The sequence below is a fragment of the Hyla sarda genome, chromosome 10 (genome assembly GCF_029499605.1).
Source record: "Hyla sarda isolate aHylSar1 chromosome 10, aHylSar1.hap1, whole genome shotgun sequence".
NCBI lineage: Eukaryota > Metazoa > Chordata > Amphibia > Anura > Hylidae > Hyla > Hyla sarda.
Genome location: NC_079198.1, coordinates 106,583,012 through 106,610,195, shown reverse-complemented (window position 1 = coordinate 106,610,195; position 27,184 = coordinate 106,583,012). Strand labels below are relative to the sequence as shown.

Here is a 27,184-nt window from a genome sequence, read left to right as displayed (position 1 = left end):
CCCCTCCCTCCGCCTCTCCCTCTTCTCCCCACTCTGTAATGAAGAGAGAGGAGGAATATTGATGAGTTGGGCGGCGCTGTGGCCAGAAATGCTGACGTCAGAGTGCCAGTTATCCCGGCCTGTGCAAGTAAGCACCTAATTAGCATATACTAAAAACCGAAGATTACGGCCAAACGGCAGGGCGAATCCAGGCACGGTAAGCATCAAACTGATCAGCGTCCCCCGCACTACCAGCCAGTACCACTGGTTAGTGCGGGGGGGGGGAGAAAGCTGACAGTTTTCCTAAGGCAAATGCATACATAAATATAAAATATACATAAAACTGGACACCTACCGTCTGTCTCCCCTCCATCTCCAATTTCCGTTGGCCGCTTAAGATCTTGTGCCCCACTGTGCCCTGCACGCAGTAACCGGGCATGATGACCTGTACAAGAATCAGTACAACCTGAAACGCGTTGTTGTGGAATACAGGACCATAAGGTAGATGGATATAAAAGCTCCAGAAACTTTGTTTTTTACGTCTATGCACCAGCGGACCCCAACCAATGGCTTCTGACCCTCTGCTGTGTGACCCACCATGGTGCCTTGAATTATGAGCATATATACAGGCGGATCCGAACACCAAAATAGCAAGTACTAGGGCATGTGAATATTGAAAATATTATATATTTGAACTGCTTAAAAAGGGGTACTCCGGTGGAAAACCTTTTTATTTATTTTTTAAATCGATTGGTGGCAGAAATTTAAACAGATTTGTAAATTACTTCTAATGAAAAAAAATCTTTATCCTTCCAGTACATTTTAGCAGCTGTATGCTACAGAGAAAGTTATTTTCTTTTTTAATTTCTTTTTTGTCTTGTCCACAGTGCTCTCTGCTGACACCTGATGCCCGTATCAGGAACTGTCCAGAGCAGGAGAAAATCCCCATTGCAAACATATGCTATTCTGGACAGTTCCTGACCAGGACAGAGGTGTCAGCAGAGAGCACTGTGGACAAGACAAAAAAAGAAATTCAAAAAGAGAAGAATTTCCTCTGTAGCATACAGCTGCTAATATGTACTGGAAGGGTAAAGATTTCTTAATAGAAGTAATTTACAAATCTGTTTAACTTTCTGGCACCAGTTGATTTAAAAAAAAAAAAAAAAAAAAAACCCACAACGTTTTCCACCGGAGTACCCCTGTAACTGCTACGTGTACTTTATATAGAAGCATTGGAGCTCCAGGCACATTTTGATAAAATTTAGTAACCAACCAATCAACAGTAAGATGGCTTCCTATCGGATGAGACCCTAGCAATAAAGTAGCTGACCTCTCTTGGTCTTCAGTAGAGATGAGCGAACTTACAGTAAATTCGATTCGTCAGATACTTCTCGGCTCGGCAGTTGATGACTTTTCCTGTGTAAATTAGTTCAGCCTTCAGGTGCTCTGGTGGGCTGGAAAAGGTGGATACATTCCTAGGAAAGAGTCTCCTTGGACTGTATCCACCTTTTCCAGCCCACCGGAGCACCGGAAAGCTGAACTAATTTATGCAGGAAAAGTCATCAACTGCCAAGCCGAGAAGTTTGTGACGAATCGAATTTACTGTAAGTTCACTCATCTCTAGTCTTCAGGCCTGCAAATTAGTCCAGAATAAAGTTTGTGTGCTCAGGGTCCGGAAAGTTAAACAGATTTGTAAATTACTTTTATTAAAAAATCTTAATCCTTCCAATAGTTATTAGCTTCTGAAGTTTTCTCTCTAACTGCTCAATGATGATGTCACGTCCCGGGAGCTGTGCATGATGGGAGAATATCCCCATAGGAACTGTACAGCTCCCAGGACGCGAGTCATCAGAAAGCAGTTAGACAGAAAACAACAACTCAACTTCAGAAGCTAATAACTATTGGAAGGATTAAGATTTTTTAATAGAAGTAATTTACAAATCTATTTAACTTTTCGGAGCCAGTTGATATATAAAAAAAAAGTTTTGGCCTGGAATACCCCTTTAAATGTGTTATCCAGGATCAAATAAAGCTAAAAGAGCTAAGAAAAAAAAATAAAAAAATAAAAAAAAAAAACTGCTCCACCCCTGTCATCAGGTTGAGTGTGGTATTACAAATTGGCTCCATTCATTACAATGGCACTGAGCTGCAATACCACACACAACCTAAGGACAGGTGTGGTGCTGTTTTTTTTTTTAATTTTCTATTCCTGGATAACTTTTTTAATTTAAATAATTTTTATTGTTTCAAAACGAAAACAATACAAGAAATGCATAAGAGTCATATGCAGAATAAGCATTACCATAAGGCAAATTACAAAAGTCTAAAAATCAACACAAGGGACAGCATAAACTACACACAACATCCCCTCAGCTTGATGAGGCCAGTTACAAAACGTCCCAATGATCAGTAGCAGGTAATGCAGTAAAAACAAAAAAACAATTAAACAAAAGAAAAGAAGGTTAAAAAAAATTTAAAAAAAAGACGGAAGAAACCAGAGCTCCCAAATAACAGGTCCTCAGATAGGTCTGAATAAAAAGAATATTGGATAACCTCAATGTGTCTCAATGTGTTTTTCGAATTTATATGCCAACCTTGTTTAAATGTATGAGGGTTTAAGCCCCACCCGCCAGCCACCTCCCGTGACCGTGTATACAGCAGAGAAGAAAACGAGCTGCTGCCAGACATTTCTGTGACAGAGAATTATCTGCAGGATGTGAAATCCTGTAGCTTTGCATTTTCCAGCCATTGTGCCTCCAGCTGTTGCAAGACTACAACTCCCAGCATGTCCGAACACGCTTTGGCAGTCCGAGCATGCTGGAAGGTGTAGTTTTGCAACAGCTGGAGGCACCCTGGTTGAGAAACACTGCAGTAAGTATTTCATTAATCCGTCCACAGTCAGGATGGAGGCCCGGTGTCCAGTCCACATTTACCAATTACATTTTCTAACAACCATTAGGTGTAAAGCAATAGAATCCCGGTTATCCCTGTGCATTATTTAGTATATCTCACCATATTTTTTTCATTCCCAGCCCACTTGCGGAAAATCTGCAAAGACTGACCAGCGTGTAACATTCCTGGGGTGGCAAACACCACCTGCAAAATACAAATACATTACAGATTCAGTCATTTCTCAGAAACACATTTCTTACGGTTTGTTTTTTAATTTAATTTATTTATATAACCACCTTTAGGGTGTAAGGTACAGTATTCTGCACAGGAATTGAAGCTGCAGATTTTATGCTGTGTTCAGTCTATTGGTCTACATTAAAATCTGCAGCTTCAAACCCTGCACATTTTTTATGATACTGTTCGTGTCAATACACCCTTAAAGGGGTACTCCGCTGCTCAGCTTTTGGAACAAACTGTTCCGAACGCTGAAGCCGGGAGCTCGTGACATCATAGCCCCGCCCCTCATGACGTCACCCCCCGCCCCCTCAATGCAACTCTATGGGAGGGGGTGTGACAGCTGTCACGCCTCCTCCCATAGACTTACATTGAGGGAGCGGGGCTATGACATCACAAGCTCCCGACGCCGGGTTCAGCGTTCGGAACAAACTTTTCCAAACGCAGAGCAGCCGAGTACCCCTTTAACATACCATAGTTTCCATTCACTGACAAGTAGCAAAAATCTTGATCACAATGCAATAAAGCACAATGTACCTCTTAGAATTTTGTCTCTAGGGCTTTTTTTTGATCCAAACGCTGAGCAGCAGAGTACCTCTTTAAAGGGGTTATCACAGAAAAAAACATCACCTGTTTTCAGGATATGTCATAAATGCTCTGATTGCTGTAGGACCCCATAAGTCACTAGAATGGGGATCCTGAGCCCCCTGTATGGCCTGTAGTACAGTGCTCAACTACACCTTTACTAGAGATGGGACAAATACTTTAAAACGCATGTCATCATACTAAGGGCTCGGTTCACATCACGTTTTCTCCCATACGGGAGCGCATACGGCAGAGGGGAGCTAAAACCTCGCGCTCCCGTATGCCTTTCTATATGCTCCAGTATGTAATTCATTTCAATGATCCGGCCGGAGTGAAACGTTCGGTCCGGTTGGCTCATTTTTGCGCCGTATGCGCTTTTTCCCCCGGACCTAAAACTGTGGTCAACCACGGTTTTAGGTCTGGTTGTAAAAGTGCATACGGCGCAAAAATGAGCCAACCGGACCGAACGTTTCACTCCGGCCGACTCATTGAAATGAATTCCATACGGGAGTGTATAGAAAGGCATACGGGAGCGCGAAGTTTTAGCTCCCCCCTGCCGTATGCGCTCCCGTATGGGAGAAAACGTAGTGGGAACCCAGCCTCAGCTGCCCTGTCCAAGTGTAGCCTGTTACCCAGAAAAGTCTGCTTTCTTTTTTAAACCCCAACAGCACAAGAAAATATTGAGGAAAATAAGAGACCCAGCAGCTTAGTCCCAATGAGTGCAAACAGCTCAAAATCCCAATGGAAGAATCCAGAACATTTATTAAATCAATTGTAAATAGGATGATGTCCAGCACCAGGTTGCACTTTTTAGGATGATGTCCAGCACCAGGTTGCACTTTTTAGGATGATGTCCAGCACCAGGTTGCGCAGCGGGAAATTAGCTGAATATTCTATCAGCACACACACAGGGTTACCCCCGGCAGCCGTGTGCGCAGTGAGGATTGGAGGTGGGGTCAGTGTGTCAACATAACTGTGGGTCCAAACCTTACTGCACACACAGGGCTGTCTCTGTGAAGCCCTGTACGTGTACTGATCGAGAATACGCAGCATATAGGTTACGTGGGACAATACCCTAAAACAGTGTTATTTACTTAAGATAATACATAAGGATAAAGAGTGCCACAGCCTACGCGTTTCGGCCCATAGACATGGCAATGGTATATACAATCAATGTAGGCAGCCATACTCCAAATTACTTTGATATAGTGTGTCTGCTCGACACTGACTGGGCACAATAGTATCACAATGTGGAGTCTACACTGATTTTATTCAAGAAAATATTTTGCCAATTGACTCTGCACCCCGTAGTATACAAATATATCTGCTTTAAGAGTATCCGCGCTTTCCGTGTATCAGTGTCAATAGGACAAGGTCAAGACAGGTCTTCAGCTTCTGGATGATAACATTCATTTACCCTTCACAAGCAGAGATCTCTGATGTTAAGATTGTTTTTACTATTAGCAATACACATTATTCCACATACAAGCCAATAATAAATGTTTTTACCATTGGACCAGGGTTATCTGCAAAAGCTCTGTCGAAGGCCTTAATGTGCTTAAACTCAAACATGTTCCTCTGTACGAAGGTCTTCCTGATCTTCTGGTTCGTCCAAGTAATGAAGAGCTTGTAGTAGTGGTTCGCCTTCTCGGTTAGACCCGTGGAGAAGTAGATGGGGGCCTTCAGGTTCATCCGCTCCCTGATTTAGGATAGATGTTTTAAAGGGGTACTCTGGGGGAAAACTTTTTTTTTTTTTAAATCAACTGGTGCCAGAAAGTTAAACAGATTTGTAAATTACTTCTATAAAAAAAATCGTTACCCTTCCAGTACTTTTTAGCAGCTGTATGCTACAGAGGAAATTCTTTTCTTTTAGAATTTTTTTTTTTTTTTTGCCTTGTCCACAGTGCTCTCTGCTGACACCTCTGCCCGTGTCAGGAACTGTCCAAAGCAGCAATGGGGATTTTCTCCTGCTCTGGACAGTTCCTGATACGGGCATCAGGCATAGAAAAGAACTTCCTCTGTAGCATACAGTTGCTAAAAAGTACTGGAAGGGTAAAGATTTTTTAATAGAAGTAATTTCCAAATCTGTTTAACTTACTGGCACCAGTTGAATAAAAAAAAAAAAAAAAAAAAAAAAAATTATGTTTTCCACTGGAGTACCCCTTTAATATACAGACTATACTTATTTGTAATAAAAGTTACAAAGACACATAAGGCCACATTACCAGAATGTTTCCAAAAGGATGCAGAGCTCCTGAGCTCTCCCCAGGGCGAATACAGGAATGAGAACCTGGCAGAAGAGACAAAAGGTCAGCTGGGAGGGACACATAGTGGCATCGAGAAGAACATTTAGGCCATGTTCACAAGTCCAAAATTTCCGCATGGAATTCAGCCGGAGATTCCACAGCAGCAGTGTCCCATTGTATTCAAAGGGATCCTGCTGCGCTGTGCACACGGCGGGATTTCCAAGCCAGATGTTTCTGGTGCGGAAATTCCGATTTCCATGTCTGCAGAAAGAAAGAACCGGTCTATTCTTTCTGCGGAATCCGCCCGGAATGCACAGCGGTCTATGAGATGCCGCATTCCCGCACAGTCCTAGCGGAATTACAGACATGTGAACATAGCCTTACTGGGAGTGTTCAGAAACCATGACTATGGCAGGAACAGGATAGGTCATAAAACATTAAACAAGTAATTGGTGAAATGAATGGGGCTGTAGTTCTCCACTGGGTACTGGTGAAGGCGGCTGTGACATCACACCCCTCGTGACGTCAAGTGACACCCCCTCCATTCATGTCTATGGGAGCGGGAGTGGCGGCCTGGGCTAGGATGTCTAGGGGCGGAGAACCCCTTTAAGCCATTGCAAAATAAAAAGTATATCATTACGGAAATTTGCAGGAAATTAAATGAGCCAGGCATAGATTTGTGCCTTTTGGTTTTTTGTTCCATAATCAAAATAGTCTAAAGTTTGCAACCCATTCCTAATTTTTGGTCCATTCCTCAAGGAAAAGCCTTAGGTCTCTCAGAATAAGTTAAAAGGGGTTGTCTCAGAATAGAAAAACACAGCTAATTTATTCCCAAAATAGTCCCACCCCTGTCTTCAGGTTGCGTGTGGTATTAAAAACTTATCTCTATTAACTTCAATGAAACGGAGCAACACCACACACAACCTAAAGACAGGAGTGGTGCTGTTTTTGGAGAGAAAATAACTGTTTTTGGAATTTTGGTTAACCCCTTTACGGAAAGTTTAAGTGATAAGAAAAAGTTTCACATTTTACGCACTTCATGCACATCTAAAAAACATACGTCACTAACCTTTCCACCCCTTTCTACACTCTCATGGACCTTCTTCAGGAAGTCTCGCTCACGGCATCGCTTAGAATCTCGTATAGTCGTTGCATAGGTGGACTCAGTAATGAGCATGTCTGGGCGACATTTATCAATCCATGCGGCTCTAAAATACCATTGAATCAACACGTGAAACTATTAATTTTATGGCTTTTTTTTTTTTTTTTTTTTTAAGCTCAAAATACATCCGAAAAAAATTAAGTGTAAACATAACCTCAATGGTAAATAATGTATACACAACATCATTCCACAAAGAAAACAGTTAAAAGGGGTACACCACCGCTCAGCATTTGGAACAAACTGTTCCGAACGCTGAGTTGGGAGCTCGTGATGTCATAACCCCGTCTCCTCATGATGTCACACCCCGCCCCCTCAATGCAAGTCTATGGGAGACTCCCATAGACTTGCATTGAGGGGGTGGGGCTATGACTTCACGAGCTCCCGGCGCCGGCTCCAGTGTTCGGAACAGTTTGTTCCAAACGATGAGCAGCGGAGTACCCCTATAAAATGTAGTAAAGATCTTACCCCAAATGCCGATCTGGAGTCATATTGTAATCTCCCTAAAAGAATGAAAACAGCAAAAAATCTATATTTAGAGACAGTGGATTTTTGTGACACATGATTTCCTAGATATACAAAAAGTGCCCTAACCGATCTGATTATATATAAAACACAGGTTCTTGGCCCACACTTGCAATGTTTCCACTTCTTTCCAGCCCTGAGTTCACACCTCGTGTCATCGCCTGCTGGTTCAGGGTCTGTAAAGGAGGTCTAGCTACTTTGCAGTTTTGGAGGTACGGAGAGACACAACTCGCACTGGGGAGTACAGTTGCAGAGGCAATCATACAACACCCATCGAGTTCCATGCACAAGTCTTTTTCTGAAGAACGGAACTCTGCAGGGCGCTGTATGGAAACCTCTGCAACTATACCACCCAGCGTGCGCTGCATCTCTCGGCAAAGATCTTGGCAGAACAGGTAGGAGACAAACGCTGCTGGGCTTACACTTCCAACCAAGCCTTCAACAGTTATGAGATGTAGACATGGAAAGCAACATTGCCCACAATGCAAAGCAGCAAAGAACAACTGATATCAAGACCTGGGCTCACACTGGCCCTCATTTACTATTGCAAACCAGACATGTTTTGTCAGGCTGTGCACCAGATTCTGTCGCATTGCGCCAGAAATTGTCTGTGCCAGAATTTTAAAAACCAGGACTAACTCTCCATTTTGCTAAGAAAACCCGAAAAAAGGGGCGTGGCCGTCTGGGAAAGGGGCATAGTCACATAAGAGGGGTGTGTTCCCAAAATTTTCACAAAAAAACAGCATATTTACTAAGGTTTCCACATAAAATGTGGTGGATTTGAGATGAGGAAAACCAGACAGATCAGAGCATGTGTAAAAAAAGCAAAATGTAGGGAAAGTGGAAAATGTAGGGAAACCTTAGTAAATACCGTGGAAAATAAATTCTAGGGAATTAAAACTCACAAAAGAAACCTACACAACACTCTTAGTAAATAAGGGCCACAGTGTTTGTGTTTACATAATGTCAACAAACAACAAAAAACGTGGTCTCAAATGGCTGGAGGTGCTCAACCCCAAATGCGGTTGTGCATTTATACTGGGGGAGCAGATCCTGCCCTTGTAGTCCGTTGCTAGGGGCGATCCCCAGCATAAAAATGCATACAATGGAGGATGCCTGCAGCGGACTACAAGTGCCACAATAGAATCCTACACCTGATAGACGATGTGAATGTGTAACAAAAGGATTGTTACACATCCACATCGTCTATCAGGTGTAGGATTCTATTGTGGCACATGTAGTCCGCTGCAGGCATCCTCCATTGTATGCATTTTTATGCTGGGGATCGCCCCTAGCAACGGACTACAAGGGCAGGATCTGCTCCCCCAGTATAAATGCACAACCGCATTTGGGGTTGAGCACCTCCAGCCATTTGAGACCACGTCTTTGTTGTTTGTTTGAATATTATACTTGGAGGTATGTAAACTCCAAAATTAGGTTGCAAAATTAAGGTTGCACCTGTGAGGCCATGCACTTATATCAGCCAACTTGGGTGGGGCTTGCAGCCTGCCTCCCTCCTCCCATTGCATGTGTGCTCAGTCACGCTGGAGGGTACCTGGGAGGAGGCTGTGAGTCGACCGAATGCTGCTGTAATTGCCCACTGGCCCCGTTTTGCTTATCACACACAGGTAAGTTTAGTGTTAGGTCCCGCGCCATTTGAGAAACCTTGGCGTTGGTGTGCGGGCTCTGGTGTGTCCTTCATATGAGGATATACTGGCGAATGTCTCAATTTTAACATCAGTGTTGCGGGATAGCCAATGTTACTGTATACATCTACCACAGTAATGCACCTAAATTTCTGTATTGTTTACATAATGTCACATACATTATCCACCTAAAAACTGCCCCCATAGCCTAGCAGGAGTTAGTGTCCAAATGCCAAACACACCAACATCATCTCATGCCACCAATGAGGACTGTCATTAGAGGCTGGGAGTGACCTCTCTGCCCCTAGGGATTGTGACAAAATACACAGGGCTCCCATCAGCAGGAGAGCTCAGTGTGCCAATAGTAGTCATGGGAGGCAGAGCAGACCCCTGGACACACCTATTGGACACAGAATAAATGTTATTTGTAGAGAATAAAGACACAAGAGTGTATAAAAAAAAGGTATGTTTGGAATAGGGTCACTTACACCTGCTAAGCTTTGGGGGTGGTTGTAAGTGGTCCATGTATGTGACAGATGCTCTTTAAAGGGGTACTCTGCCCTTAGACATCTTATCCCCTATGCAAAGTATAGGGGATAAGATGTCTGATCCCAGGGGTCCGGCCGATGGGACCCTGCACAAGCTCTGGGGCGGCACCTTGGCATTCTGAAAATGGAAGCGTGGAGCTTACGTGTTTGTGACGTCACGCCATGCCCCCTCCATTCATGTCTATGGGAGGCGGCGGGACAGCTAGTACATAGACATGAATGAAGGGCGTAACAGCTGTGGTCGCCCATCATCAAGCATGGAGTGCACCAGATGACTGGGATTCTGCGCCAGAGATCGCAGGGGGAGTCCCATCGGCAAGACCTCCAATCAGACATCTTATCCCCTATCCTTTGGATAGAAGATAAGATGTTTAGGGCAGAGTACCTCTTTAAGGATAAAAATGTTTAGGTTAAAACGGATGGTAAAAACAGAGTCTGCTTTATGCCATACAGAATAAGTTACCAGTTGACTTACATAAAAAAAAAAAAAAAAAATCAACAAGACACATTGCAACATACACAACAGCAGAGACTACTACGCTATTCTATAATAAAAAAATAAAAAATGACAGCCAGTGAAACTTAAGGGTACTCCACTTGAAAACACACACACACACATTATATATATATATATATATATATATAAAATTCTTTTTTTTTTTTTTCTTTTTAAATCAACTGGTGCCAGAAAAAGTTAAACAGATTTGTAAATTACTTCTATTTAAAAATCTTAATCCTTCCAGTACTTATCAGCTGATGTATGCTCCACAGGAAGTTCTTTTCTTTTTGAATTTTCTGTCCACAGTGCTCTCTGCTGACATCTCTGTCCATGTCAGGAACTGTCCAGAGCAGGATAGGTTTTGTATGGGGATTTGCTCCTACTCTGGACAGTTCCTAAAATGGACAGAGGTGTCAGAGCAGAGAGCACTGTGGTCAGAAAGAAAAGAAATTCAAAAAGAAAAGAACTTCCTGTGGAGCATACAACAGCTGATAAGTACTGGATGGATTAAGATTTCCTAATAGAAGTAATTTACAAATCTGTTAAACTTTCTGGCACCAGTTGATAAAAAAAGAAGTTTTCCAGTGGAGTAACCCTTTAAAAGGGCACTCCACTGGCCAGGGTTTGGAACATTTAGTTTCAAACGCTGTGTGCTCGCTGCGGGGGTCGGCCACGTCCCCTCGTGACGTCACACCACGCCCCTCAATGCAAGTCTATGCGGCCTCCCACAGACTTGCATTGAGGGTGATGTCACGAGGGGGCGTGGCCGACCCCCACAGCACGCACACAGAGATCGGAACTAAATGAGTACCCCTTTAAACCCAAAACACAATCTGAACTCTAAACGTGTGTCCATTCAGGATGCTGCATACTCACCGTATATACAACAGATTCGGAGCCAACTTTAATCAGAAACATGGCTGCTCCCAAAACATGTCCTGCGTAGTAGGCCTTAATTTCTAGCTCATCATCAACCTAAAAAAGTAAAAAAAAAATTAAAAAATGATACTTTTGTGTGTAAAAGGAAAATGCGCCATGTTTTAGTGACAGCAATGCATTTTCAAACGGACTCCGCAGGAAGAACCGACACATCAATTCTGGAATTCAGTATTTCCGCTGCAAATGTTTCCGCTGTGGAAATTTCACTGTGTGCACGTTGGAGGAGAATCCCATTAAAAACAATGGGACTCTGCTGCAGCGGAATTTCCAAACGGGATTCTGCTCTGAAATTCCACCGTGTGAACATGGCCTTACGGTAGGCACAGCCTATGTTACCTGCACAGTTTGGTGGAGGTTCACAGCCACTACTTTCTTCATGCAATCTTTAATCATCTGAGAGGTGAAAAAGTTGGTTTCCCCTTTCTTGTCCACAGTGATCTTCCTGTAATCTTCCAGCAGGAGGGGGCAGATGGCTTTAGTGGGGTGAGTCATGTAAATGGGCCCGTCAAACCCGACCATCTCGCTCATGTACGGCAGCGCTCCGCAATGGTCCAGGTGAAAGTGGCTGGAGGAGAAAAGACCATTACTCACCATATAGTCTAGTGTTTCCCAAACCTGTGTGCCCCCAGCTGTTGCGAAACTACAACTCCCAGCATGCCCGGACAGCCGTTGGCTGTCCGGGCATGCTGGGAGTTGTAGTTTTGCAACAGCTGGAGGCACACTGGTTGGAAAAACACTGGTCTAGTCTACAAAAAGGTGCAGCTGCCCATAGCAACTGTTACCTGATGATAACACAATCCAAAAACTCGGTAAGACGTCCATTCTGTGTGATGTAAGAGAAGTCCGGGAACCGTCGCTGTCACAAATAAGAGGAAAGTTATTACTGAACGGATCACACAGCCGTCCTGTACTACACCCCATACACCCTGCAGCAAGACTCACATCGTCATTGTATCCCATGTGCATCCCACAATCCAGCATCACATTCTTCCCTCCAATAGAGACCAAAATACAGCTGCGCCCCACATCCTGACCGGCACCTGAAACATAGCATCACAATGAGAAAAAAAAGGTCTTATTCTGACCTCCCCGATAACACACCTAGCCTATATTTAACCTTAAAATGGGCGCTGTCATTAAAACTCATTTTAGCTATTGCACTTCTTATGGTAAATAAAAAAATCTTTCTAATGTACTTTGCTTAATAAAAAAAAAAAAAAAAAAAGAGGTTTTCTATGTTTTATTTGTGTTTAAAAGAGCTGCCACTAGGTGTCTCTCTACTTGTCCAGAGCACATTTATCCCCATCTCTTGCACAGACTTTGGACTCCTGCTGGCCTGGCAGAAGTCCAAAATTAGAAAATGCTGAGGGGGTGTGTGCAGCCTTATCCAATCAGAGCTAATCTCACACACTGAACTGCTCTGGGCTGTGTGCAGCAGAGTGAGGGAGGAAGTTCTCCCCTGTATGGCTTTAGATGATGTCACGCCTGCTGGGGAACGCCCCTTCCCAGTCTGTGAATCTGACTGAGATGGAGCAGAAAATACAGAGCAATATCAAGGTGGAAAATTAAAAAAAAGATAATAAAAATAAAGGCAGGGGGTGGTTTATCATGATGGGGGCTGTGAACTGGGAGGATTATAACATTTAACAAGAACATGACAGGTACTCTTTAAGAACACATTTTTTTCTTTTTGCATTTTCGTTTTTCCTCCTCTCCTATCAAGTGCCATAACGCCTATTTTTCTATCACAGACCTATATGGGGCTTGTTTATATGTGACCAATAGCACTTTGTAATGACACCTTTCATTTTACCATAAACTGTATGGGGCAACCAAAAAAAATTATTACTTGTGGGTGGGGGAAGGATAGGGAAACTGCAGTGCGCAGTTTTTACAAAGTGCACTTAAAAGGAGATCTGCAGCCCTAGACACTTATTAGGAGATAAGGGTCTGATCGCAAGGGGGTCCGAATGCTGGGACCCCCTGCGATCTCCTGTACGGGGCCCCTGGCTCTGCCTCGGCTCTCCCATGCAGGAGAAGTGTCGGTAGCTGCATCTCCCCTCCATGTATCTCTATGGGAGGGGCGGAGATGCAGCGTTCGTGCCTCCCCGCCTCTCCCATAGAGCTGCATGGAGGGGGCGTGTTATTGACGTCAGTGAGGTCGACAACATGCGCATTAGCCGCGCAGAGCCGCAGCAATGCCAGGTCCCCGTACGGGAGATCGCTCAGACCCCCTGCGACCAGACACTTATCACCAATACTCAAGATAGGGGATAAGTGTCTAAGACTGCAGTACTCCTTTAATTTTGCGGAATTTTCTAATTGAATTTTCCAGCGGAAGTCCCGTGCAGGCGTGTGAACACAGTCTGAGGCAAACTATACAAGAAGATCCCCAGTGAGCGGCACAGAGGAGGGTAAGAGACCTCTGGCCGCCATCTTGACTCTGTGTATATGCAAGGTTCCATATACACTTACGTCATGACGCAATCCCGGTCATGTGACACATCTGGGAAAGAACACACAGACACACACAATTGCTTATACATTCTCATGGCAGCCATGCTTTATTCATAGCTTTTGTAAGACAGGCCCTAAATAAAATGGTGGGCAAACCCTTTAAAGAAGAAGTGTAGTGGAAAAACTTATCCTGCGGATAGAGGATAAGTCTTAGATTGTCCCGGCTCTCCTCCACAGCAGCTCGTCAGGACCCTCGCCCAAAGTGGCCGCACCTCCACATAGCTCTATAGTAGAGCCAAAGATAGCCGAACTATATGGGGGCGGGGGGGGGGGGGGACGGGGACGGACGCACAGCTGTGGAGGAGACCAGGGAGGCCCCCTGCAATCTAAAACTTTAAAGTTTTTGTCTTTTAATATTACTTTACTTACATAATGGGATAGGATTGTCCTTCAGATGTGGATTATTAATATGTAGGACAGGTTTCCTTCAGCATTCGGATAAGCACTGAGATTAATAAAGGAGGTTAAAGTCCTCTGTGAATGACAGGAACACAACTACTGCTCCGCGGTCTCTGCATTACCCAACGTTACCGCATTCATACCCCCATAAAACATAAAGGGCACCTGTTACATCTAAGGATAGCCGTTTCTATTCTACATACATACAGGGGATTTTGAGCTCTGTATCAGAAATAAGAGCCCCGACCTATATGAAAAGGTGTCTGGAGAATGAATATGTTGAGTGAATGATGGCATCCATGGTTGCTCCACTCTTTGTCCCCAGGTTGTGTGTGGTATTGCAGCCATTCCCATTGAAGTGAATGGAGCAGAGTTGTAATACCGCACATAACCTGAGGACAGGCATGGCGCTGTTTTTGAAGGAATGCAGTTATGTTTTTTTGTTTTTTTTTCTGGATAACCCCGTGAACACTCGCTATGAACTTAATAGAGCCTTACTGGCAGAGATCCTTACCGAGTGGGGTAACTTTAATTTCTGGCATCTTCAGACCTGGAATCTTCAGGAATTCATTTAAAGGTGATGAAAGTTAGAGGGATGACATTATACTTTGTCTGTAAAAGAAATAAAAAATATATATCTTAGTGTCACTTTATTCACTCATTGTAGAGCTCAATGGGCATTTCAGTGGTCAGCTCCCCCCCCCCCCCCCGATACATATCACCTCTCTATACATAGGTCAGTGCACAGTGCCCGGACAGCCTTCGAGACAGGGACAGTAAAATGGTGGTCAGAAATGGCTATATGTCCCCAAATTACCAGTTATATGTACCAAATTTTTTGCCGTATAAGACGCTTTGTTTTGGGGAGAAAAGTTGGTGCGTCTTATAAGGCGAATACACACCTATCGCGGCGGTCCCTGCGGCCATCAACGGCCAGGACCCGCGGCTAATACAGGACATCACCGATCACGGTGATGCCCTGTATTAACCCTTCAGACGCGGCGATCAAAGCTGCCCGCTGTTCAGTCGGGCTCTTCGGGACCGCAGCGGTGAAATCGCGGCGTCCCGAACAGCTTACAGGACACCGGGAGGGATCTTACTTGCCTCCTCGGTATCTGCTCCGTGCCGGGATCCCCTGCATGGCCGGCACTCTCCTTCGTCGCCATCACCCAATAGGAGCGGCGTGCGTAGCGACGTCATGGCGGCGATGGAGAGCGAGGATACCCAGCAGCAGAGACGTTCCGGAGCGACGGGACACCCTGGGGACGCGGCGACAGTGATGCGACATCCAGGGCAGCGGTGACGGGTCCGGAGCGGCGGGGGACACGTGAGTACTACTTCCTATACCAGTGGTCTTCAAGCTGCGGACCTCCAGATGTTGCAAAACTATAACTCCCAGCATGCCCGGACAGCCAACGACTGTCCGGGCATGCTGGGAGTTGTAGTTTTGCAACATCTGAAGGTCCGCAGGTTGAAGATCACTGTCCTATACTTTACATTGTATTTGGTTCAGAATCTTTATTTTCTAGATTTTTATCCTATAAAATTAGGTGCGTCTTATATGCCGCAGCGTCTTATATGACGAAAAATTCGGTAGATACCGGGTTTCAGAAAGCGCATGTCTGTTCCAGGGAAAGCTGAGTTACATATGGGGAACCCAGGAGATAGTTAAATCCCTGGAGAGATGCAACTTGCTAGGGACTTTGGTAAGTCCTGAAATCAGGTATGGATTTTTATGTTATTCAGCTTTGGTAGTGGGGTATCTCTTTTCCCTCCTGTGCCACATTTACCTGTGTGAGTATGCCACCTGTACAGATAGGAGACTTCTGTGTAGTTAGCCCTGGATTTTTGTATTTGTTTGCTAATTAAAAAAATAAAAGACAGGAGAAGTCCTGTTTAAACATTAGTTCCACGTCCTTGTGCCTGACTGCTATTTTGCAACTAGAGATGAGCGAACTTACAGTAAATTCGATTCGTCACGAACTTCTCGGCTCGGCAGTTGATGACTTATCCTGCATAAAGTAGTTCAGCTTTCAGGTGCTGCCGTGGGCTGGAAAAGTTGGATACAGTCCTAGGAGACTCTTTCCTAGGACTGTATCCACCTTTTCCAGCCCACCGGAGCACCGGAAAGCTGAACTAATTTATGCAGGAAAAGTCAGCAACCGTCGAGCTGAGAAGTTTGTGACGAATCGAATTTACTGTAAGTTCGCTCATCTCTATTTGCAACTTTCGGGCTGGTTCATACACGTTTCTACCTTATGCGCTGTCTATACACCTGGCTAGTAATAAACCACATGCCTGGGGAGGATCATCACCACTGTCATTTGATTTGGTTTGATATCATTTCATATATATGTATCTGGTACTAAATATCCTTATAGGATACTGAGTCACCCCAGTCATCCGGAGCACGGAGCCAACTCCGTTCTGTGCCGGATGACTGATGACCACAGTCGCTACACCCCCTCCATTCATGTCTATGGGAGGAGGCATGACAGCTCCGTACTAGCCATCACGCCCCCTCCCATAGACATGAATGGAGGGGGCGTGGTGTGACGTCACGAACATGAACGCTCTAAGCTTCCATATCCTGGATGCCACCGGCCCGAAAAACGTCCAGCGGCGGAACCCCTGTGATCAGACATCTTATCCCCTGTCCTTTGGATAGGGGAGAAGATGATGTTTTCCGGTGGAGTACCTCTTTAAAGAATGATTGAACAATGGCTGGGGACACAACAGGGGAGGTTTATCAGAACCTGTTCAGACGAAAAAGTGGTGCAGTTGCCCATAGCAACCAGATTGCTTTTTATTTTTCAGAGGCCTTTTTGAAAAACTAAAGAAGCGATCTGATTGGTTGCTATGGGCAACTGGTTTACTTTTCCCATCTGCACAGGTTTTAATACATTTCCAGATTGTGTTTTTCTTGGGGTTTCTTTTTTCCTTTCCTGTCTATGAAAAAACAAAACAAAAAACACCAAGATTCCCTTAAAGGAAAACTGTCACATGTTCACTCCCGCACTAACCACAGGTACTGACGAATAGTGCGGGAGACGCTGATTCATACGATCCCTACCTTGCCCTCTCCCTATCCCCGCCGCTACTAACTGGTCTTCACTGCGCATGTCAGGAAGCGGTACATGCGCAGAGAAGACCAGTTAGGAGCGGCGGCAGGGAGAGCCAGAGGGATGAATATTCATAAGCGGGCGGTGCTGCGGACTGGCGGCGCTGACGTCACAGTGCCACTAGGCTCCTGAAAACCCTGTGAGGGCGCATTCACACCACGTTTTTGCAATACAGTTCCCGTATCAGGTTTTTGATGAAAAACGGATTCCTCAAAACCTGACTAAACTGTATCAAAACGTGTGTACAAATTTCAACCCATATACAGTTAAAAACCGTATACGGTTTAAAAAATGATGTCCGGTTGCATCAATTTTTTTTAAGAAAAAAAAACATACGTTTTTAACTTTTCACTCCATTATGAATAAAGTTTCACTTGTTTGAAATTCCAAGAAAAAAAAACTGTGTAAAGTCAAAAAACGTATGGTGAAAACCGGATGGGACCGTATGCACATACGGTTCTGTACGGTTCCCTTTGACTCCCATGTTAAAAAAAACAAAAACGTATATGGTTTAATACAGTTTTTCACCCGGACCAAAAACCGTGGTAGACTAGGGTTTTGGGTACGGGAAAAAAAAAACTGACAAAACCGTACGGGATGCAAAACTGACACAACCTGATGCATCTTTTGGCATACGGTTTTCAATGGAGAGTCAATGCATACGGTTTTCAATACGGTTCCGTACGTTTTTCACATTGAAAATGTATATCGGAACTGTATTGCAAAAACGGGGTGTGAATGGACCCTGACAGTTACAGCCACATTTGCAAATATAGAAAAACTAAGATTGCAGGCGAACGGCAGGACGGGTCCGGGCAAGGTGGGGATCATGGGGGAGATTCATCAATACCAGTGTAGAGGAAGAGTGGTGCAGTTGCCCATAGCAACCAATCAGATTGCTTCTTTCATTTTTAACAAGGCCTTTGAAAAATGAAAGAAGCAATCTGATTGGTTGCTATGGGCAACTGGGCAACCTTTACTCTGCACAGGTATTGATAAATATCCCATCATATGAATTAGCGTTCCCCGCACTACCCGTCAATATGGGAGTGAACATGTGACAGTTTTCCATTAAAAAAACAAAAACACCTTAGTATTAGCATGCTGCAAGTTACCCGAGCATGCTGGGAGCTGTAGTTTTGTAACAGCCGGAGGCACAATGGTTGGTAAACACTGCTCTTATTGTAATTTTAAAGGCGTTCAACCTGTGACAGAACTGGCAGATCAATTTGGCGTTTTTAGCTGCCATGGCTAGTAGAAGGGGGAGGTCTTGACTGGAGGACTCCTTTATAATCTCCTTGGGCCCTAAAAGAAGCAATGGGAAGTATCTGACTAGCTGTGGTGATAGGGTCCTCTCATCTGATAGCATTTTATGAGTAATGTCTCTTTAAATCCCATCATGTGTCCCGTGATCCCGTCATCTAGTTATGATTGATCCTATTATAACAAATACCTGGATAGTTAGTGGCATTCATCATGAGCACGTTCTCTATGGTTTACTAACATAGACATATGAGGCGCGGCACGTGACCTTATTATACAGGACTCTCACAATCCGCAGCCATTTGCTTAACCTGTTTCTCCAGCTGAATATCTAGAGGATGATATCAGAGCCAAGTGACGCCGGCAGCTGTGCGGTGACACACCGGCTACACGGTAACTACGTCGCAGCCAAAGATCGCCATGTCACGCCGCATCGCACCTAAAGAAAGTGAACATGGTCGCCTCACAATGGTAACCTGAGAGTGGCCATAATCCTCAATGGTTATATAGCAAATAAACTACATTCACTCCCATTAGCTATGGAAAAGCAGGTAGTGCAACATGAAGTCGCCACATAGCCCCTTATCCCAGCGTTTCCCAACCAGGGTGCCTCCAGCTGTTGCAAAACTACAACTCCCAACATGCCCGGACAGCCAACGGCTGTCCGGGCATGCTGGGAGTTGTAGTTTTGCAACAGCTGGAGGCGCCCTAGTTGGGAAACACTGCCTTATCCTAAAGTGGCTGTCCGGGCATGCTGGGAGTTGTAGTTTTGCAACAGCTGGAGGCGCCCTAGTTGGGAAACACTGCCTTATCCTAAAGTGGCTTTCCTAGACTGGACTCTATTGTAACGAACCATCCACTGCAAGAAGAAGTAGGTCTACTGGGGCTTTCTGTATGGAAAATTAAAAAGGGCAGCAAGCAGAGAACTTAAAAGGGGATATCCAGGAAATAACTTTTTTTTATATATCTCAACTGGCTCCAGAAAGTTAAACAGATTTGTAAATTACTTCTATTAAAAAAATCTTAATCCTTTCAGTACTTATGAGCTTCTGAAGTTAAGGTTATTCTTTTCTGTCTAAGTGCTCTCTGATGACACCTGTCTCGGGAACTGTCCAGAGTAGAAGCAAATCCCCATAGCAAACCTCTTCTAAACTGGGCGGTTCCCGAGACACGTGTCATCAGAGAGCACTAAGACAGAAAAGAACAACCTTAACTTCAGAAGCTCATAAGTACTGAAAGGATTAATATTTTTTAATAGAAGTAATTTACAAATCTGTTTAACTTTCTGGAGCCAGTTGATATATATAAAAAAAGTTTTTTTCCTGGAATACCCCTTTAAAAATGGTGAGGAATTTAAACACAGGGCTGGAAATTCATCAAACCAGTTGCCCATAGCAACCAATCAGATCGACTCTTTCATTTTTGAAAAGGCCTCTGAAAAATAAAAGAAGCAATCTGATTGGTTGCTATGGGCAACTGGTCGACTTTTTCTCAGCGCAGGATCTGATGAATCTCCGCCAATGGGACATTATTTTTGTGACCCAAATGCACAAAAAAAAAAACAAAAACATAAAATGGTGAACAGGCTGTACACACTGGGGGAGATTTACCAAAACCTGTACAGAGGAAAAGTTGCCCATAGCAACCAATCAGATCGCTTCTTTCATTTTTAAAAAGGCCTCTGCAAAATGAAAGAAGTGATCTGATTGGTTGCTATGGGCAACTCAGCAACTTTTCCTCTGGACAGGTTTTGATAAATCTCCCTCATTGTTTTTTACCCCCCCCCCCCCCCCCCTCCATTGTTGAACACAGCTTAAGGCCGCTTTCACACTATAAAAATTCACCCGTTACAAACGGCCATTAAACAATCCCATTAAAGTCTATGGGATTTTTTTATTACCCCTTATGACCCGTTATAGTCAGTCATGAATAACGGCCGTTAGTTGTGACGGAATAAATAACGGCGCATGCACTAATTTTTCTTCCGTCACAAGAAACGGGTAAATTAACGGCCGTTATTTTTAACATTGAAGTCTATGGCTGACAGATGAGCCTTTATGTCATTCGTTTGCACACAGTTTATTATATCAGTTATTACTTCTGAGCATGCTCAGAAGAGGCGACATCAGCAGACTCCTGCAGTGCTGAGGGTGGACTACTACTCCCATCATGGAACAGACTTGTTTCCATGATGGGGAGTAGTAATTCATCAGCTGCGGGAGTCTGCAGACAGCTGGGGAGGCTAGATTAGTGTTTGTACTACAACCCCCATCATGGAACAGAGTCTGTTCCATGATGGGGGTTGTAGTACAGGGGCTGAGGGATTGATCACACTGGGTTTCACTTCTGAGACCCGATGCGATCAAAAGTTATTAAGCAGAGGAGCGGGCAGCATGGTCCGCAACCCTGCGATGCATCAGTGCCTTTTAACTTTCATTTTTTAATCCCCCACGGGGAGCCCTGAATGGCCGATCAGGAATCTCAGCGAGAGATTGAAAAATGAACTTTTAGAGTAGCAGGGGCCAAAGAGCATTGTGGGGGGGGCAAGATATATAGCGCTGCAGAAGGGGGGCAGACATATAGCCTATATATCGTGCCCCCCAGCAGCGCATTAGATATGACCCCCGCCTGCGCATTAAATATATACCCCCCGGCGGGTCATTAAATATATACTCCCGCAGCGCATGTATATGTGCCCCCCCCAGCTCTTCTATATACATATGCCCCTACCGCCGTATGAATGAAAAGTATTTCTATTAGCAGCGCATGTATATGTGCCCCCCCCAGCTCTTCTATATACATATGCCCCTACCGCCGTATGAATGAAAAGTATTTCTATTAGCAGCGCATGTATATGTGCCCCCCCAGCTCTTCTATATACATATGCCCCTACCGCCGTATGAATGAAAAGTATTTCTATTAGCAGCGCATGTATATGTGCCCCCCCCCCAGCTCTTCTATATACATATGCCCCTACCGCCGTATGAATGAAAAGTATTTCTATTAGCAGCGCATGTATATGTGCCCCCCCCAGCTCTTCTATATACACATGCCCCTACCGCCGTATGAATGAAAAGTATTTCTATTAGCAGCGCATGTATATGTGCCCCCCCACCCCCCCAGCTCTTCTATATACACATGCCCCTACCGCCGTATGAATGAAAAGTATTTCTATTAGCAGCGCATGTATATGTGCCCTCGCAGCTCTTCTATATACATATGCCCCTACCGCCGTATGAATGAAAAGTATTTCTATTAGCAGCGCATGTATATGTGCCCCCCCCAGCTCTTCTATATACATATGCCCCTACCGCCGTATGAATGAAAAGTATTTCTATTAGCAGCGCATGTATATGTGCCCCCCTCAGCTCTTCTATATACATAGGCCCCTACCGCCGTATGAATGAAAAGTATTTCTATTAGCAGCGCATAGAGCCGGCTCCTGGCACTATACGCTGCTAATAGAAATACCTTTCATTCATATGGCAGCAGAGGTATATGTAAGTAGAAGCACTGGGGGGGGGGGGGGCCAGGTAACGCTATATGTCTGCCTCCCCCCCCCCCCCCCCCCAGTGCTTCTACTTACATATACCTCTGCTGCCATATGAATGAAAGGTATTTCTATTAGCAGCGTATAGTGCCAGGAGCCGGCTCTATGCGCTGCTAATAGAAATACTTTTCATTCATACGGCGGTAGGGGCATATGTATATAGAAGAGCTGGGGGGGGGGAGGGCACATATACATGCGCTGCTAATAGAAATACTTTTCATTCATACGGCGGTAGGGGCATATGTATATAGAAGAGCTGGGGGGGGGGGGGGGCACATATACATGCGCTGCTAATAGAAATACTTTTCATTCATACGGCGGTAGGGGCATATGTATATAGAAGAGCTGGGGGGGGCAGACAAATGTTGAATGCGCTAGCGGGGGGGGGGTATATATTTAATGCGCAGGTGGGGGTCCTATCTAATGCGCTGCTGGGGGGCTAGATATATAGGCTATATATCTGCCCCCTCTGCAGCGCAATATATCTTGCCCCCCCCCCCCCCCCCACAGAGCTTTTAATATAACTATGGCCCCTGCTAATCCCAAAGTTCATTTTTCAATCTCTCGCTGAGAGCTCTGATTGGCTCCTCAGTACCGCCAATTCAGCGCTCCCCGCGGGGGATTAAAAAATGAGAGTTAAAACACACTATACATCGCAGGGTTGTGGAGCATGTCGCCCGCTCCCCTGCTTAATAACTTTTGATCGCATCGGATATCAGAAGTGAAACCCGGTGTGATCAATCCCTCAGCCCCTGTACTACAACCCCCATCATGGAACAGAGTCTGTTCCATGATGGGGGTAGTAGTACAAGCAGTAATGTAGCCTCCCCAGCTGTCTGCAGACTCCCGCAGCCAGGGAATTTCTACTCCCATCATGGCAACAAGTCTGTTCCATGATGGGAGCAGTAGTAGTCCCGGCTGTGGGAGTCTGTAGGCAGAGGTGTTTGGCCATACATGAGGGATAAAGGTAACGGATGAATATTTATTCAGCCATTAGCACCCTTTATTTCATCCGTTCTTATACGTCCGTTTTTTTACACAGAAAACGGACATTTAATAACGGATGAATGCTCATAGTGTGAAAGCGGCCTTACACCGTGATGATTTGTTGGGCTCACAGCTATAAGACCCCACTAATAATACTGAGTAAGGCTGGGTTCACACCAAGTTTTTGCAATACAGTGCCCGTATAAGGTTTTTGATGAAAAACTGATTCTTCAAAACCTGACGAAACTGTATCAAATGTGTGTACAAATTTTAACCTGTATACGGTTTTAAAAAATGATGTCTGGTTGCATCAGTCTTTAAAAAACATACATATACGTTTTAAACTTTTCACTCCATTATGAATAAAGTTTCACTTGTTTGATTGAAATTCCAAGAAAAAAAAAAAAACTGTGCAAAGTCAAAAAACGTATGGTGGAAAAAAAAAAAAAAAAAAAAAAAGATGGAACCATACGTACATACGGTTCTGTAGGGTTCCCATTGACTCCCATGTTAAAAAAAAAAAAAAAAAAAACGTATATGTTTCAATACAGTTTTTCATTCGGACAAAAAACTGTGGTAGGCTACGGTTTTGGGTACAGAAAAAAAACTGACAAAACCGTACAGGATAAAAAAAACAGACACAATCTGATGCATCTTTTGGCATACAGTTTTCAATAGAGAGTCAATGCATACGGTTTTCACATTGAAAACGTATACAGGAACTGTATTGCAAAAACGTGGTGTGAATGCAGCCTAATATATGTCCACACGTGGCAGGCACGCTGCAGATTTGACTTCCCTACTGAAGCTTACTGGGAAAATTCCTAATAAATCTGCAGTGTATTCACCACATGTGAACATCCCCTGATAAAACCATCTCTAGGTGCTTTCCCCTTTGTTACTTATTAATACTTTATCAGAGTTGTGGTTTTATAAAACAGTCATTGTACTAAAACTACCAGCATGCACACCCCAATGCTCAAAAGGTATAATTTCACAGCCAGACACACACATTCACTGGCCACCTTACTAGGTTTGCCTTCATTTACAAGGTGCTGGATACATTCTTCAGAGATTTTGGTCCATCTAGACATGATGACATCACACAGTTCCTCCATATGGACATGATGACATCACACAGTTCCTCCATATATAGTTACATAGTTAGTACGGTCGAAAAAAGACATATGTCCATCAAGTTCAACCAGGGAATTAAGGGGTAGGGGTGTGGCGCGATATTGGGAAGGGATGAGATTTTATATTTCTTCATAAGCATTAATGTTATTTTGTTCCAGGAATGTATCTAATCCTGTTTTAAAGCTGTAAATTGTTCCAGCTGTGACCAGTTCCTGAGGTAGAACGTTCCATAAATTCTCAGTCCTCACGGTAAAGAAGGCGTGTCGCCCCTTGAGACTAAACTTTTTCTTCTCCAGACGGAGGGAGTGCCCCCTCGTCCTTTGGGGGGGTTTAACCTGGAACAGTTTTTCTCCATATTTTTTGTATGGGCCATTAATATACTTATATACGTTTATCATATCCCCCCTTAAACGTCTCTTCTCAAGACTAAACAATTGTAACTCCTTTAATCGCTCCTCATAGCTAAGATGTTCCATGCCCCATATTAGTTTAGTCGCGCGTCTCTCCACCCTTTCCAACTCCGCAGTGTCCCTTTTATGGACAGGTGCCCAAAACTGAACAGCATATTCCAGGGGAGGCCGTACCAATGATTTATAAAGGGGGAGTATTATGTCCCTGTCCCTTGAGTCCATGCCTCTTTTTATACATGACAATATCCTGCCGGCTTTGGAAGCAGCAGCCTGACATTGCATGCTATTCTGTAGTCTGTGATCTACAAGTACACCCAGATCCTTCTCTACCAGTGACTCTGACAGTTTAATCCCCCCTAAGACATACGACGCATGCAGGTTATTAGTACCCAGATGCATAACTTTACATTTATCCACATTGAACCTATGGACATGACAACATCACACAGTTCCTCCATATGGACATGATGACATCACACAGTTCCTCCATATGGACATGATGACATCACACAGTTCCTCCATATGGACATGATATCATACAGTTCCTCCATATGGACATGACGACATCACACAGTTCCTCCATATGGACATGACGACATCACACAGTTCCTCCATATGGACATGACGACATCACACAGTTCCTCCATATGGACATGACGACATCACACAGTTCCTCCATATGGACATGACGACATCACACAGTTCCTCCATATGGACATGACGACATCACACAGTTCCTCCATATGGACATGACGACATCACACAGTTCCTCCATATGGACATGACGACATCACACAGTTCCTCCATATGGACATGACGACATCACACAGTTCCTCCATATGGACATGATGACATCACACAGTTCCTCCATATGGACATGATGACATCACACAGTTCCTCCATATGGACATGACGACATCACACAGTTCCTCCATATAGACATGACGACATCCGACAGTTCCTCCATATGGACATGATGACATCACACAGTTCCTCCATATGGACATGATGACATCACACAGTTCCTCCATATGGACATGACGACATCACACAGTTCCTCCATATAGACATGACGACATCCGACAGTTCCTCCATATGGACATGATGACATCACACAGTTCCTCCATATGGACATGACGACATCACACAGTTCCTCCATATGGACATGACGACATCACACAGTTCCTCCATATGGACATGATGACATCACACAGTTCCTCCATATGGACATGATGACATCACACAGTTGCTGCAGATTTGTCGGAGCCATGAATAGGATCTTCCATTCCACCATATCCCAGCAGTGATCTATTGGATGAGATCTGGTGACTGTGGAGACCACTGGAGTCCAGTGATCTCATTGTCCTGTATGAGATGATGTCATGTGACATGGGCCATTATCCTGCTGGAAGTATCATCAGAAGATACAGGGGACACTGTGGTCATAAAGGGATGGACATGGTCAGTAACAATACTCAGGTAGGCTGTCGTGTTTATACCAGGATCAATTGGCATTAAGGGGCCCAAAGTATGGCAAGAAAATGTCCCTCACATCATTACACCACCTGCCTGAACCGCTGATACAAGGCAGGATGGAACCATGTGTTCATGTTGTTTACACCAAATTCTGACCCTGTGATCTGAATGCCACAGCTGGAATCAGACCAGACAATGATTGGTCAGCCATCTCGAACCAGTCTGCCCCTTCTCCCCTGACATCAATAAGGCATTTATTTACACACAACTGTTGCTCACAGGATATTCTTTTTTGGAACATGGTTGTGCATGAAAATCCCAGTAGATCAACAGTTTTTAAAAAATTCAAGAGCAGCCCGTCTTGCACCAATAACCATGCCACGTTCAACGTCATTTAAATCATCTTTCCTCATTCCAAAGCTTTAGCAAGTTGTATTGACCCCGTCTACATGCCTAAATGCATTGAGTTGCTGCCACGTGATTGGCTATTTGTGTTAACAAGCAATTGAACCTGATAAAGTGGCAGGGAGTGAATATCTCAATATGGAGCAAAAAAAAAAAAAAAAAACACATTGGGGGAGATGTATCAAAACCTGTGCAAAGGAAAAGTTGTCCAGTTGCCCATAGCAACCAATCAGATCACTTCTTTCATTTTTAACAAGGCCTCTGCAAAATGAAAGAAGGGATCTGATTGGTTGTTATGGGCAACTGGGCAACTTTTCCTTTGCAAAAGTCTTGATAAATCTCCCCCATTGACCCAATCTCACCATCAGAGTCAATAGGAAGATTTGCAGGTCAACTAGAATAGCGTTAAGTCGCATTTCGAGACCAATCGGCCGATAAACACTAACCGACAAGCGCACAGACAATAATTCTTTTGACTGAAAATATCCCAAACAATGCGGCCGCGGGTTTATATTCCGCACTCACCATCAACAACGCCATGTATCACAAATGGGCACCGCCATGACACCGGAGGATGACGTCACCATGTCACATGCTCAAATCACCATGAAACAACCAATAGTTATTCCAAGTCCAGCAGAGAGGCGGGGCTTAGAGAGGAAGCAA

General features: G+C 44.3%; 1 protein-coding gene across 6 annotated transcripts in view; it reads right to left on the bottom strand.

Annotated features, from left to right (window-relative positions):
* Positions 1-27,184, bottom strand: part of INTS11 (integrator complex subunit 11) — a 75,725-nt gene that overhangs the window by 10,382 nt on the left and 38,159 nt on the right. For 5 of the 6 annotated variants that reach the window (XM_056543327.1, XM_056543332.1, XM_056543328.1 and 2 more), the window contains 11 exons: positions 14,683-14,780; positions 12,195-12,292; positions 12,035-12,108; positions 11,589-11,817; positions 11,190-11,288; positions 7,564-7,598; positions 7,006-7,144; positions 5,916-5,980; positions 5,200-5,389; positions 2,992-3,075; positions 335-424 (listed from right to left, as the gene is read on the bottom strand). In XM_056543327.1, the coding sequence (XP_056399302.1) occupies positions 335-424; positions 2,992-3,075; positions 5,200-5,389; positions 5,916-5,980; positions 7,006-7,144; positions 7,564-7,598; positions 11,190-11,288; positions 11,589-11,817; positions 12,035-12,108; positions 12,195-12,292; positions 14,683-14,710 (1,131 nt within the window). In that variant the 5' untranslated portion in view covers positions 14,711-14,780. Of the gene's footprint in view, positions 1-334; positions 425-2,991; positions 3,076-5,199; positions 5,390-5,915; positions 5,981-7,005; positions 7,145-7,563; positions 7,599-11,189; positions 11,289-11,588; positions 11,818-12,034; positions 12,109-12,194; positions 12,293-14,682; positions 14,781-27,043; positions 27,165-27,184 lie in introns of those variants that run through there. The other variant, XM_056543331.1, reaches the window with a different exon arrangement.